The 13,263-nt window shown below is 42.9% G+C and overlaps 2 protein-coding genes across 2 annotated transcripts; both read right to left on the bottom strand.

The window, feature by feature from the left end:
* Nucleotides 1-2,526: 2,526 nt before the first annotated feature.
* On the bottom strand, nt 2,527-3,459 carry LOC142853593 (olfactory receptor 2H2). Its single transcript, XM_075978756.1, has one exon. The coding sequence runs from the start codon at nt 3,457-3,459 to the stop codon at nt 2,527-2,529; it is 933 nt and encodes a 310-aa protein (XP_075834871.1).
* Nucleotides 3,460-10,302: 6,843 nt separating this feature from the next.
* Nucleotides 10,303-11,241, bottom strand: LOC142853592 (olfactory receptor 2H1). The gene has a single exon (XM_075978755.1). The coding sequence runs from the start codon at nt 11,239-11,241 to the stop codon at nt 10,303-10,305; it is 939 nt and encodes a 312-aa protein (XP_075834870.1).
* Nucleotides 11,242-13,263: the final 2,022 nt, after the last annotated feature.

The following is a 13,263-nucleotide window of genomic DNA, read 5'->3' as shown; positions in this document are numbered from 1 at the left end:
CTTTCACGGGGCTCACATATCAGCTGTTCTGCATATCAGATATTTACATTACCATTATATTATTACATTATTGCGTATTATTACATTACCATTTATATTACATTACCATTCACAACAGCAACATTGCAGTTATGAAGTAGCAATGAAATAATGCTACAGTTGGGAGGTCACCATGACATTAAAGGGTCGTAGCATTGGCAAGGTTGAGAACCACCGCTTTAGCAACTAGAACCTGATGGAAGGTGGTTTCTAGTACAGTGGAAGCTGCACAGGAATACAGGTGTGTGGGCCTGGCAGGCTCTGGTACAGCAAAATGGTGTGCACTTTCTGGAGTGTGTGGCAGAGGGAAAAGTCCTCTGACATAGGGTCCCTGCCTGAGGTTTTTCTTTGTTTACCTGAGGTCCTGCAGGCAGGTAAATAAGAGACAGATGTGAGATTATCAACATGTGTTTTGTGTGCATACTTTTTAAATTACAAGTTAGTTTACCCAAATAAGTCTTTTTTTAAAATTATTATTTCTGAGTGAGAGGGTGGAGGGGAATTGGGTTACAGGAAGGAGATCAGGGAAAGTGTGATAAATACCGGCCTGTGAATAACAACTTGTTATGCAGATTTAAGTAAGTGCCCTCTTCACTGATAAGAATGAGGCCTTTTCTAATGTAAATTTCCTTTAGAAAAGGAAAATTGGTTCCCCGCTGGGTGGCATGCCTTGGGGGTTGACTTCCTATAGCCTTTAGCTCAAAGTAGTCTGATTGTTGAGGAGACCTGTGTTAGCTGGAAAGTCCTGACACACACCTTTAACCCCAGCCCTGAGGCAGGCAGATCTGAGTCAGAGGTTAGCCCGGTCTACAGAGTGAATTCCAGGACAGCAGGGACTACACAAAGAAACCTGTCTAAAAACAAAAAGGAGGTGTGTGTTGTGCTGGGTGTGGTAGACATGGCTTTAACTCCACTGTTCAGAAGTCTGAAGTGGGAGTTTCAGGCCAGCCTGGGCTACATAGTGAGACCCTGCCTCAAAAATACAAATATAGAAGATAAAGCTGTGTATTTTGAGGGTTTATTGTAGTACAGATCTGGGTGGGAGATGGTTAATTGTGTAATGAGACTTGAAAGGCTGGCTTTGCTGGAGGCCTGGAAGTAAACCAGACCAGACACAATGTGCCTCAAATTTACGGTGACTCCTCTTGACTCAAGCCTTGCACATACTGGTTCAAATTTCTTGCCGAAGTTGTCTTCTGTTTCTGATGTTGCCACAGGGCGCTTTAAGGCATTTGGGAAACTTTGTACAGGGAGGCAAGTCTGAGGATGGACACACGGCTAGCTAAGACTGATTCCTCTTTAGTTTGAGGACACATTGAGGCTTCTCATTTGGACCAGCAAGGCTCTATGTATATCAAGGCAGAACTTAGAGTTGGGTCTGGATTCTGCCCTCTTGGATACCAGTCCTGACTGAGAACTTTGAGAGATGGTAATGAACTCTTAGTTTTTGCTTCTGAAAAAGCTTTGCAATGCTACAAGAATAAAATGGGTCAAAGGTTGTAAAATACTTTCAACGGTACCTGAACATCACAAGACATCCAAGTATATCACGTTAACTACATTAATTATCTCCTGAGCAGCCCTCCTATGACTTACATGACTTGTCGGTATGCTGTTCCAGATCTGGCCAGTAGATGGCACCAAAATCCCAGTGCTCAAAGTGTCCTGCCCACCTTAAAGAGAAGCCTTTCCTTTCTGTGAGCTGCCTGTCTAGCCCTGGTAAGGGGGAACACCAGGACTGCAGCTCAGGTGGCTCCCCAAGGTTTTTTTCTGGCCTCAAGGTAAGAATACTGGAATGTTTTGTTCCGGTATGGGAACAGCAGAATGCATTTGGGAATGGTCTGACTGGAAGTCACGGGCTAAAGTTTAGGCAAATGTCCTAACGCTTTTTGGTTGGGTTTCTGAACTAAGTTTCAGTCTCCCCTCAACCCTTGCTGATATTTGGGGAATAAAACAGAAGGAGGCGTAAAGAATTACCAAGAGCCTCACAAAGGAGCGGCAGCAAAACTACGGAGGGAAAGAGAGTGAAGCGAGGAGACAGAGACGCCAGGCAAGAGAGGGCGCAACAGCTGAGAGCGTTTGTATTCTTCCAGAGGACCAGAGTTCAAACTACAAAGCTCATGCTGGACAATTTAACTATCTGTAACTCCAGCTCCAAGGCATCTTACACCCTCTTCCTGCTTCTTCAGACATCCATACATACACTCACACAAAAACATAAAGGTAAAATTTCAAAAAGATAGCGGCATTCTGGCAAGGGAAAGGAATTAAAAGCAAAATCAGTGAAATGGGGCACAAGAGGACAGACAGATAGATTCCGTCTGATTCCTGTGGTATAGCTATACCCCTCTACTGAATTTCTCATCTTTGTGTCCTGTGTTGTCTCATCCGTTCCAGTGGTAGGGTAGGCCTGAAGAGGGGGAGGGTGGTGGCATAAACCCTTTGATAAAGGCATGAAGAATCTCCAGCACACTGTGAGAGTGTGTGTCAGCTGGGCTCTACTTCCTTCCCCAGCAGCCTCCTGAATGCCCTCTTGACATCCTTGTTCCTCAAGGTATATATGAGAGGGTTAAGAGAAGGGGTGCCCACGGCATAGAAGAGACCAAAGAACTTGCCCCTCTCTCGGGCATAGGGATTTTTGGGCTGCAGGTAGACAGCAATGACTGAGCTGTAGAAGAGGGTGACCACAATGAGATGGGAGGAACAGGTCCCGAAAGCTTTCCTGCGCCCTTTCGCAGAGTTTATCTTCAGCACTGCCCTGGCAATGGCACCGTAAGAGACAAGGATGAGGCTCAGAGGCACAACCAAGATGAAGACACTGGCAACAGCCATCTGGATCTCATTATAGGTGGTATCTCCACAGGACAGTCGAATCAAAGCAGGAACTTCACACACGAAATCATCAACCTGATGGTGGGGACAGAAGGGCAGGCGAAGCGTGGATGGTGTCTGAACCACTGACTCCACCAGGCCAATGATCCAGGCCACAGCTGCCAGCTGCCAGCACAGGCGGGGGTGGATGATGGTGGCATAGTGCAGGGGCTGGCAGACAGCCACATAGCGGTCAAAGGCCATCACCGTCAGGAGGATGCACTCAGTGGTTCCCAAGGAGAGGAAGATGAAGAGCTGGACAAAACATCCCAGGAAGCTGATGGTCTTTGTGGGGCCCCAGAGGTTGACCAGCATCTGGGGCACACAGGTTGTGGTGAAGCAGAGGTCCAGGAAGGAGAGGTTGGAGAGGAAGAAGTACATTGGAGAGTGGAGCCTGGGATCCAGTGTGGACAGCAGGAGAATGAGTGTGTTTCCTAGGAGCGTGAGGAGGTAGGAACACAAGACTACCACAAAGAGAATCTTTTCGAGGCGTGGGTGTTCAGAGAAGCCCAGCAGGATGAAGCCCACTGGGGAGGTGTGGTTGACCATGGCCTTTTGTGTCTAGTTGAAGGGATTGAAGCTGTCAGATCAGTGTGATATAAGGGGCTTGATAAAGACTCACTCTGTGTCCTTATCAGAACACACAAGGTAGACTGATGTTTCTCAGGCTCCCTTCTGCAGGTCCCAGGCAGATAAGTGTCTGGTAGCTGAGAGGAAGCCAGGACTGTGGTTGAGAACAGGAGAATCCTCATTGACTTTCTGATTGAGGGAAAAGAAAGCTGATTTCAATAGCAGCTACCCATCTGTTGGCGTCTTTGTATACACCTAGTGACTCACAACCCACTTTCAAGCATCAACTAATGTTCCTACCAGCTTTCTCTTTCTAATTCGGTTATTCTCTTGGCAGTTCCTTTACTCTCTTTAATTTCTTCCATTTGCCATTGTTCCTCCAATTCTGTGTCTTCCTGACTTTCTTTCTCTTTCTCTCTTGGTTTTTCTAGACAGGGTTTTTCTGTGTATCCTTGGCTGTGCTGGAACTGGCCTGGAATTTAGAAATCTGCCTGCCTCTGCCTCCTGAATGCTGGGGCTAAAGCATGTACCACTACTCAGCTGTCGTCCTGACATTTGTTGGTCTCTGCATTTTTTTTCTCTTAAACTTTAAGGTGTCCACATTGTGCTATAAGGACAGGGTTTGGTCATTTGAAGGGGGCCAGTGAAGGTCTGGTAATCATTCCCCCCTTTTTTTTCTATCAATACGTTACACCCGTGGAGTGTTTCCGTGGGCCAGTTGTGGTACACAGCTCTCTGAACATCTCATTTCCATAGTATTCTTTTCATGATCTTACCAGTTTTATCCATGATTGAATTTTCAGGGTAAACAACTGTTTCAGGTCACTTATTCAGCAGATATTAGGACCAAGATTCCAGAGAACATTTCCCAGAACTGATATTCAGAGAAATGCAGAAAGAGGATTCTTGCTGTGGAATTGTGTCTGACCATGGTCTGCTCCTGTTCAGATCTTGAAGGAATGAACGAAACTACATGACCTTCTGATTCAATAGGGGTGATAAAAATTCACCCTGTTTAGGTCAAGCATGGTGGCACATGACTTTCGTGCTATTAGCCAGGAGGCAGAGGAAAGAGGATGGTGAGTTTGAGGCAGGTTGGGTCACAGAGTGATACCTTGCTTCAAAAGCAGAAATGGAAGCTGAAGAGTTGGCTCAACAGTTAAAAGTGGTTGGTACACTTCCTAAGGGTCACAGTTCGGTTCCCAACACCCATGTCAGGCAGTTTACAAGATCTTATAGACACAGCTCCAGGGAATCCAACGCTCTTTTCTGGCTTCTGCAAACACTGATACATTAAATGAAGGTTTTTTTTTTTTTTTTTTAGAAACCTTCTCAAATAACAATGCAACGGCAAACAAATGAAATCCCCTGGTTCACTTGCCTTCTAGACGAGGCTTGGTTATTGAATACATATCTGATATTTCACAGAAGAGAAACATTTTACTTACCTTCAACCAGAGAATATCCTCTTTGGCTAGTAATTGCCTATCACCAAACTCTCAACAGGTGCCTAGTCATTGGGAAGAATTTGAATATAAGGAGATTACTAGGCTCTGAATGGGTGGCTAGATCTTTAGTCTTAGTAAGAATTGCTTGTATTCATTAGTAGGCAGTTTTCTGAGCACATAAATACGCAGTGAGTTAGAGCTAGCTCATAGCGCCTCTTGATAGTTCTCAGGTTTTGTGAGTTAGCTATTAAGCCTTTGTTAGCTAGACTCTTCCTTGTCAGGAACATTTACATTATGTAAATGGAGCAAGTACTTCAAACTAAGGCTCTGCATCCCTCTAGTCAAGCTTGTTACTAAACATGTGTCCACACACTTATGACTATTCCTCACAACTCCACATAACTGCACCTTCTTAACATGAGACGCTGAAGCAAAGAAGGTTTAGATCAATAAGACTAGGGAATATATTTGTAAGCAATCAGAGTCGTGTAAGCAACCACAATCCACTGTCTATTCTATCGCACACATCAGGTCAAGAGAAGGCAGAGACATCTTCACCATCAAGGTTTTTACAAATGGCTTTCTCCCTCAGTGCATGGAGAAGTTAGCATCTGTTTTAGGGGTCCTGGTGGTGGAACACCTGACACGGTATTTGGTGGAGAAAAGGATCCCAGAACTCCTATCCTATGGAAAAAACAGCTTATTAATTGAGTCGAGACCCAAGGGTTCACAGTCGCAGACAGTTAATTAGCTAGTAACTATGCTAGAGAGGTAGGGGACTCTGGAGGGAACGTGGCAGCAAATAGTCCCCACTGCATTAGCCAATAGTTCACCCTCTCTCTCAGAAGGACAGTGTTTGCAATAACCAGTAGTCAATAGTTCACCCACTGCCTCTCTCTCAGAAGGACAGTGTTTGCAATAACCAGTAGTCAATAGTTCACCCTCTCTCTCAGAAGGACACAGTGTTTGCAATAACCAGTAGTCAATAGTTCACCCTCTCTCTCAGTAGGACAGTGTTTGCAATAACCAGTAGTCAATAGTTCACCCTCTGCCTCTCTCTCAGTAGGACAGTGTTTGGAATAACCAGTAGTCAATAGTTCACCCTCTCTCTCAGTAGGACAGTGTTTGGAATAACCAGGGCCACCTCCATTCCCTTCCACCCAGCATCTGTTTTTGTGCAAGTTGTTCTATTGCCAATAAAGACTCAGGCGTCAGATATTGGGGTGAAAACCTAATAGATCAAAGACGTGGAGAATGAGTGAGCAGCTGACCTTCTCTTTCTTAATGGAGGCTCCGGTAGCAGCTCTCTCTCCACACGTCCCAGATTAAAGAAACAGGAAATCTCCAAGTCCCTCCCTGCTCCTTCTTGTGTCCTCATTGTCTCTATTCCTGACTTCTCTATGGCTAAGTCTGGTCAGCTAGTTGCTGGCTCCACCCTCGAATTCAAAGTTATCTTTATTAACACAGTTTCGGGCTGTCACAGTGATATCACAGTGAGATCAAGTATCCTGCAACAAGCATCCAGACATTCCTCTTAATTCTTTCACTTATCCATATCAAACTATACTTTTTCTTTTTTCCCCAAGACAAGGTTTTTCTGTGTAACAGTAGGATTGTCCTGGAACTAGTTCTTGTAGACCAGGCTGGCCCCAAACTCACAGAGATCCACCTGCCTCTGCCTCCCAAGTGCTGGGATTAAAGGCGTGTGCCACCACCACTCAGCTAGAACTATACTTTTTTTTTTAGAACTATACTTTTAACATCTCTCAAATTCTTCCCTTTCTGCTCAATTCTTCCGAAACATCCCACACTGTAATAATACAGGATGATGAAATCCTAGATTTGTAGAAGACTTAGAGTATTTGTCTACCCCACATCTAATGTAAACCAAACACCATAATGGTAATATATGTTCCATTATCATAGTTCAAATGAAGGTGGATGTATCAAGGCCATGGTTATACCTGGATCTTAGTTTTGAACTCTGAATATGTAATTCAGATGTGTGTATTAAGTAGTTGCCAGGATCCCCCAGTGGTTCTTTAGTGTGTTGAGTGACAGTTGTAGCAGAGGTAAAAGCCTGAACCTACATCCTCTCTACAGAGACAGGAGAAGAGTATTGTAATGTAAGACTATCACAGTGCAAAAACACTGAGCAGGATGCAAAGATGGTTGACCCCATTACTTTAGCCATGTAATTAGCTACTCCACTCATCTCCAAACCTAGATGTATCTCAGAGGTGATGGAATTCCACCAAGGAAACTAAGGGATAGCTCCAACGGTAGTGGCGATTCCTGGTTTTCATGCCTGAGCCCAGATCTGCATCACTTTCTTTCTGCATCATAGTCTTGTACTGACTAGGCTCTTTTCAATGCTATCATGACTGACTAGGCTCTTTTCAATGCTATCATGAAGAAGGACCAGACTCAGGTTAGATTTACAGGTATGAATGTATGATGTGGGACTCCCCTCTGTATGCTGGGAATACCATTGATTAATAAAGAATCTGTCTTAGGCCTGGCAGGGCAGAATAGAGGTAGGTGGGGAAAACTAAATTGAATGCTGGGAGAAAGAAGGTGGAGTCATGGAGAAGCCATGTAGCCCTGCCAGAGATAGACACTGGATGGAAACTTGCCTGAAAGCCACAGCCACGTGGCAACACACAGATTAATAGAAATGGGTTAAATTAAGATGTAAGGGTTAGCAATAAGAAGTTAGAGCTAATAGGCCAAGCAATGATTTAATTAATACAGTTTCTGTGTGGTTATTTTGGGGCTGAGCAGCCGGGAACAAACAAGCAGCCTCCTACTACAGATCTAAGTTCACACTACAGTTTTGCTTCAAGAGTGCATCAGAACTCTTTCATAACTGTGTCCCAATGGGACATGGACAGTGTCTTTTCCTTCTGGCAAGCCAGCCTGAGATAGAGCATGTAATATATATTACAGTATATATATTACATGCACATTACACGTGTATACACACACACATATATTATATTTGTACTTTAACTTAGCCTTCTTCCCACTGTCTGTCCTTCTGTCTATTCCTCTTTTCCATATCATCCTCTTTCCCTTCTTGGTTAAAGGGTCTCCCTCTGTATCCAGGGATGACCTGAAGCTTGCAAGTCTTTCTAATGCTGATATCAAAGATGTGCACAGCATGCTTGTGTGTAATACTTCCACTGTGGTCAATTTTTAACTATCAATATGGTGGGGCTATAGTGGAGCACAGGCAGATGGATCTCTGTGAGTTCAAGGTCAGGTTGATCTGCAAAGTAAGTTCCAGGATAGGCAAGGCTATGTAATGAGACCTTGTCTCAAAAACAAGATAAAACAACCAAAAACAGCTAACCAACCAAACGAATAAACAAACCTTTTGATATGGTATGTCATAACCACATTGAAGTGGAAAGAAATACACAGTTACACAGTGCTGTCAGTGCATGATATAATATTTTATAGTCTAGAAGACATGGATATAAATAGCCAAAGAGCATAAATAAAACAACTGGGAAAGCATGAGTTTAAATATTTATTATCTTTGTTTTAATAGAATTTATTTCAGTTTGAGTTTGTATAAATTAATTTCTTAATGCTGTTTGGATAGATTTATTATAATAATTCTATTCTTTTAAATAATTAAAATAAGATTTTTTTACTTATATGTATGTTGTGCAAGAGGGATGCCTACAGAGGCTAGGAGAGGATTCCTGATCTCCTGGGGCTGGAGTTACAGGGCATTGTGAACTGCCTAACGTGTGTGTTGGAAACAGAACTTGAGTCCTCTGGAAGAGCACTTTCAATTGCTGAGCCATTTCCCCAGCCTTGTGCCCTTTCCCTCCTCCTCTAGGACAGAGGAGTGATGTGGTAGTCTCAGGGCATCCAGTGTTTCTTCCAGCCTCTGAGGACTCCTGCACACACATGGTTTGCATATATACATTTTCTAGAGATTCCCTATACATATGCAGGCACACATACATGCACACACACATGAATACACCTATATTACATGAACCCATTGCATGAAACCAATAGCAAATTTTCTAACTTTTCAGAAACACATTTTCAATGATCCATTAATCAAAAAAGTTTAAAAGCTACACAAATATTAGTCCCCCTAATATTTCAAAGAGATTTCAGTCTATCCATTGATTCAACATGGTTTAAAATACATGTAGCGAAACTCATTGCTTAAATTTGATTTTAAATACACATTACCTAAAATACACATTATTGCTAAAAATAAAACATTTTACTTCTATTTTTAAGAGTGAAATTAGAAATAACACCCCAAGACTTATTTTAATAAGACTTGTTGATAATCAGCCTGTTTATAGTTTTCAGAACATTTCCTTCATGATGTGAAATTTTTGAGAATCTTATACAAAGTAATTTCAATCAGGATCTTCATCACTTGTTTGTAGAATTTGCCACAGGGAGTATTTTCACAGGACTTTGAAAGTATTAGCTACTACTGACAATTACCTAATCTTTAATCATGATTGAGTTTAACAACTGTTTTCTAGAATTCCAGAAAATTTAACCATCAACTTAATTGAAACTGTACTGGTTAAGCAGAATCAGCCAGGAGGGGAGTGTACAGGAGGCATTTATGATAGTTCAGAGAGTGGGGAATAAAACCCATAGAGATCTAGGGTGCCTCATAATTTTGAAATTGTTAGGGATCTGATAGTCTGGACCCTGACGTGACATCCCTTCAGAGTAAGGGCAAATTCTTGTGTTCACATTTAACACCACTGGTAGTTAATCTACTAATGCTTTGACCACAGGGGAAGCAGATTTCAGTGATGGGCTTCCTTCCTAGAACCACTTACTGCTGACAGACTGGACCTCAGAGCAGAAAAGGGCTGCTGTACCAGGGCATTGCTGCTTTGCACATCTGACCCACCAGGCTCTGGAGTGCTCAAGTATCAGTGGTGGGGAGGAATCCTTGGCCTCGAGAGTTCTTGGTCAAGGTTACCTCACAGTTGCAAGAAAGGTACCCATTGTTTCAGGCCTGCTAGTCACTGAAACCTGTTAGAGACAAGGCTCCCAACTGTGGGATATCTAATGTCCGCATGGCTAGAAATGTTTACCATGAGTGGCTTTCTGTCAAACCAACTGAAAGCTGCAGTAGGAGACTGCGCATGGCTACAACACCCTTCACTATAATCTTGAGCAGCTGTACATCTTGTAACACAAGCAGAACTGGAGTTGAAGCAAGACTCAGGTGCCCATCGGATCTCTCCTGTTGTACACATCAACTCATTCATGCTCCAATTACCAATTTCTCCCTAATGTTGTTCAACAAGTCTTAATATATCTACCGTGTGGGCCTGGTATTAATCCTCCTGCCGTAAGTGTTTCTCTGTTAGGTATTTTTGGAGTCCCCATTTTTCCCCAAAAGCCTCCAGAATGCCCTCTTTACTTCCTTGTTCCTCAGGGTGTAAATGAGAGGGTTGAGTGTAGGCGTTCCCACGGCATAGAAGAGGCCAAAGAACTTGCCCCTCTCTTGAGCATAGGGATTTTTGGGCTGCAGGTAGACAGCAATGACTGAGCTGTAGAAGAGGGCAACCACAAGGAGGTGGGAGGAACAGGTCCCCAGAGCCTTTTTCCATGCTTCAGCAGAGTTTATCCTCAGCACTGCCCTGGCGATGGCGCCATAAGAGACAAGGATGAGGCTCAGAGGCACAACCACAAGGATGACACTGGACACAGCTAACTGAATCTCATTAAAAGTAGTGTCCCCACAGGAGAGTCGAATTAGAGATGGGACTTCACATAAAAAGTCATCTATCTGTCTATGGGGACAGAAGGGCAGACGGAGGGTGGGGGGTGTCTGGACTATGGATTGAAGCAGCCCCATTATCCAGGCCACAGCTGCCAGCTGCCAGCACAGGCGGGGGTGGATGATGGTGGCATAGTGCAGGGGCTGGCAGACAGCCACATAGCGGTCAAAGGCCATCACCGTCAGGAGGATGCACTCAGTGGTTCCCAAGGAGAGGAAGATGACGAGCTGGACAGCGCATCCCAGGAAGCTGATGGTCTTTGTGGGGCCCCAGAGGTTGACCAGCATCTGGGGCACACAGGTTGTGGTGAAGCAGAGGTCCAGGAAGGAGAGGTTGGAGAGGAAGAAGTACATTGGAGAGTGGAGCCTGGGATCCAGTGTGGACAGCAGGAGGATGAGTGTGTTTCCTAGGAGTGTGAGGAGGTAGGAACACAAGACCACCACAAAGAGAATCTTTTCGAGGCGTGGGTGTTCAGAGAAGCCCAGGAGAATGAAACCCACTGGGGAGGTGCGGTTGACCATGGTCTGTTTCTGCTATGAATCCAACTGGAGTTGCTCTCCCATCATCATGGATCAATGTGTCATGAAGTTCTGCTATTTGGACATTTCTGCCTTTGTCTTCTTGGGCACATGTCCCAGCAGCTCCTTGTGTTCTCCTCCTGCCCCTGGTCTTCTCCTACTGCTCTGGACAAATGTCTAGGGATACCAAGGAAACCCAGAACAGATGAATCCTTGTACTAGATCCTCTGATTGTTTGGTTATGGGCAAAGAAGCTGATAAAAAACATAAATTCACTAATTAGTTTTCATTGTCACTACAGATAGTTCCTAAGCATATGTGATGATCAGAACACTGGACTGTTGAAGTTGTTCCTTCTGTGTGGTATAAATGACAATGAATTGTGTGGCTGATTGTTGATCTGATGATAAATATTAGCAAGGATTTATCCTTATTTTGTGGTCACATTTTGTTCTATTTAGTTCATATTGTTGAAGTTTTACCAGAGATTTATATATATACATACATATATATATATATATATATATATATATATATATATATATATATATATATATATTTTCTCATGCACATAAAATTAAATTTAAATAAGAGCAATCTTTATGGCTCATAAATCTGGAACAAATATTTTACCATTAACTGAAAACCTTTACCTCAACTTATCAATATACATATGTGGAAAAATTTAAGAAAAAATTGTTATATCTACAATGACTGTCATATGATACTATATGACATAATTTCTTAAAAACTGTAATCATGGGGCTGGAGAGAGGACTAAATGGTTAAGAGTATAAACTAATCTCACAAAAAATTTGAGTTGGATTCCCAGCACCCATGTTGGCCCACTCACAACCTCCCAGATTTCCTGTTTCAGGGGATCTGACTCCTCTGGGTTCCTCAGTCACCTGTACACATGTGTGCATACTCAAGCACAGACACACATAATTAAAAACAATAAAAATATTATTTTAAAATATCAAAAAGAAAAAAAGAGAAGATACAATCCTGGCATTGGTCTGTCTTAGGTAGGAGGGCCTGTGAGTTTGAGACAGCCTGGCTACAAACCGAAACCCTGCCTCACAAAATAAAACAAAAAAAAATGACCAAAAACCACTTGCAGTTTACTAATGAAAATCTAAAGTAGGTTCATTGAATTATTTTCATTTCATATAAGTCATAATTTAGTATCTTAAGTACAATTTACTCCTCCCTGCTTCCCTCACTCCTTCCTTTCCTCCTGGTCTCCCTCCCTCCCTCCCTCCTTTCCTCCCTCTTCCTTCCCTTTATTCTTTGAAATGCAGGGTATTGTTCCATTGCAGACTGATGTAAAACTGACTATGTAGTCCTGAATGAACTTGAACTTGAGATCCCCCTGTCTCAGCACCATAATGTTGAAATATGGGACATACAAAGCAGAGTTTGGTTTTGCATAATTCTTGGTTAATAGCATTCAGATACATTTTAAAATATTTTATTTTGAAGTAAGATTATGTATTCATAAAACTTACCTGAGTGTTTTCCTCTCACACCGTATTTCCAGAAAACTTTTTTTGTTTGTTTGTTTGATTTTTGTTTTTCAAGACAGGGTTTATCTGAAGCTTTGGAGCCTGGCCTGGAACTAGCTCTTGTAGACCAGACTGGCCTCAAACTCATAGAGATCTGCTTGTCTCTGCCTCCTGAGTGCTGAGATTAAAGGTGTGCGCCACCACCTGGTCCAGAGTCCCATTTTATTCTGAGTATTGAGCGCATGTTGCTGGCGTCAAGGTCCTTTCCTCCTCCATATTTCATTATGCATTGGCTACAACAATGTGGTCTCTGAAATAAACTGTACAGGAAGTGAATTCAAAGAATTTATTTTTTAAAGATATTTTATTTTATGTATATGAGTGCTCTACCTGCATGTATGATTTTGTGCTAGAAGAGACCACCAGAAACCCATTAGATGGTTGTGAGTCCCCATGTGGTTGCTGGGAGCTGAACTCAGGATCTCTGGAAGAGCAGCCAGTGCTCTTAACTACTGAG

This window comes from Microtus pennsylvanicus, chromosome 7 (assembly GCF_037038515.1).
Source record: "Microtus pennsylvanicus isolate mMicPen1 chromosome 7, mMicPen1.hap1, whole genome shotgun sequence".
NCBI classification, from domain to species: Eukaryota; Metazoa; Chordata; class Mammalia; order Rodentia; family Cricetidae; genus Microtus; species Microtus pennsylvanicus.
This window is presented reverse-complemented; position numbering and strand designations above follow the sequence as displayed.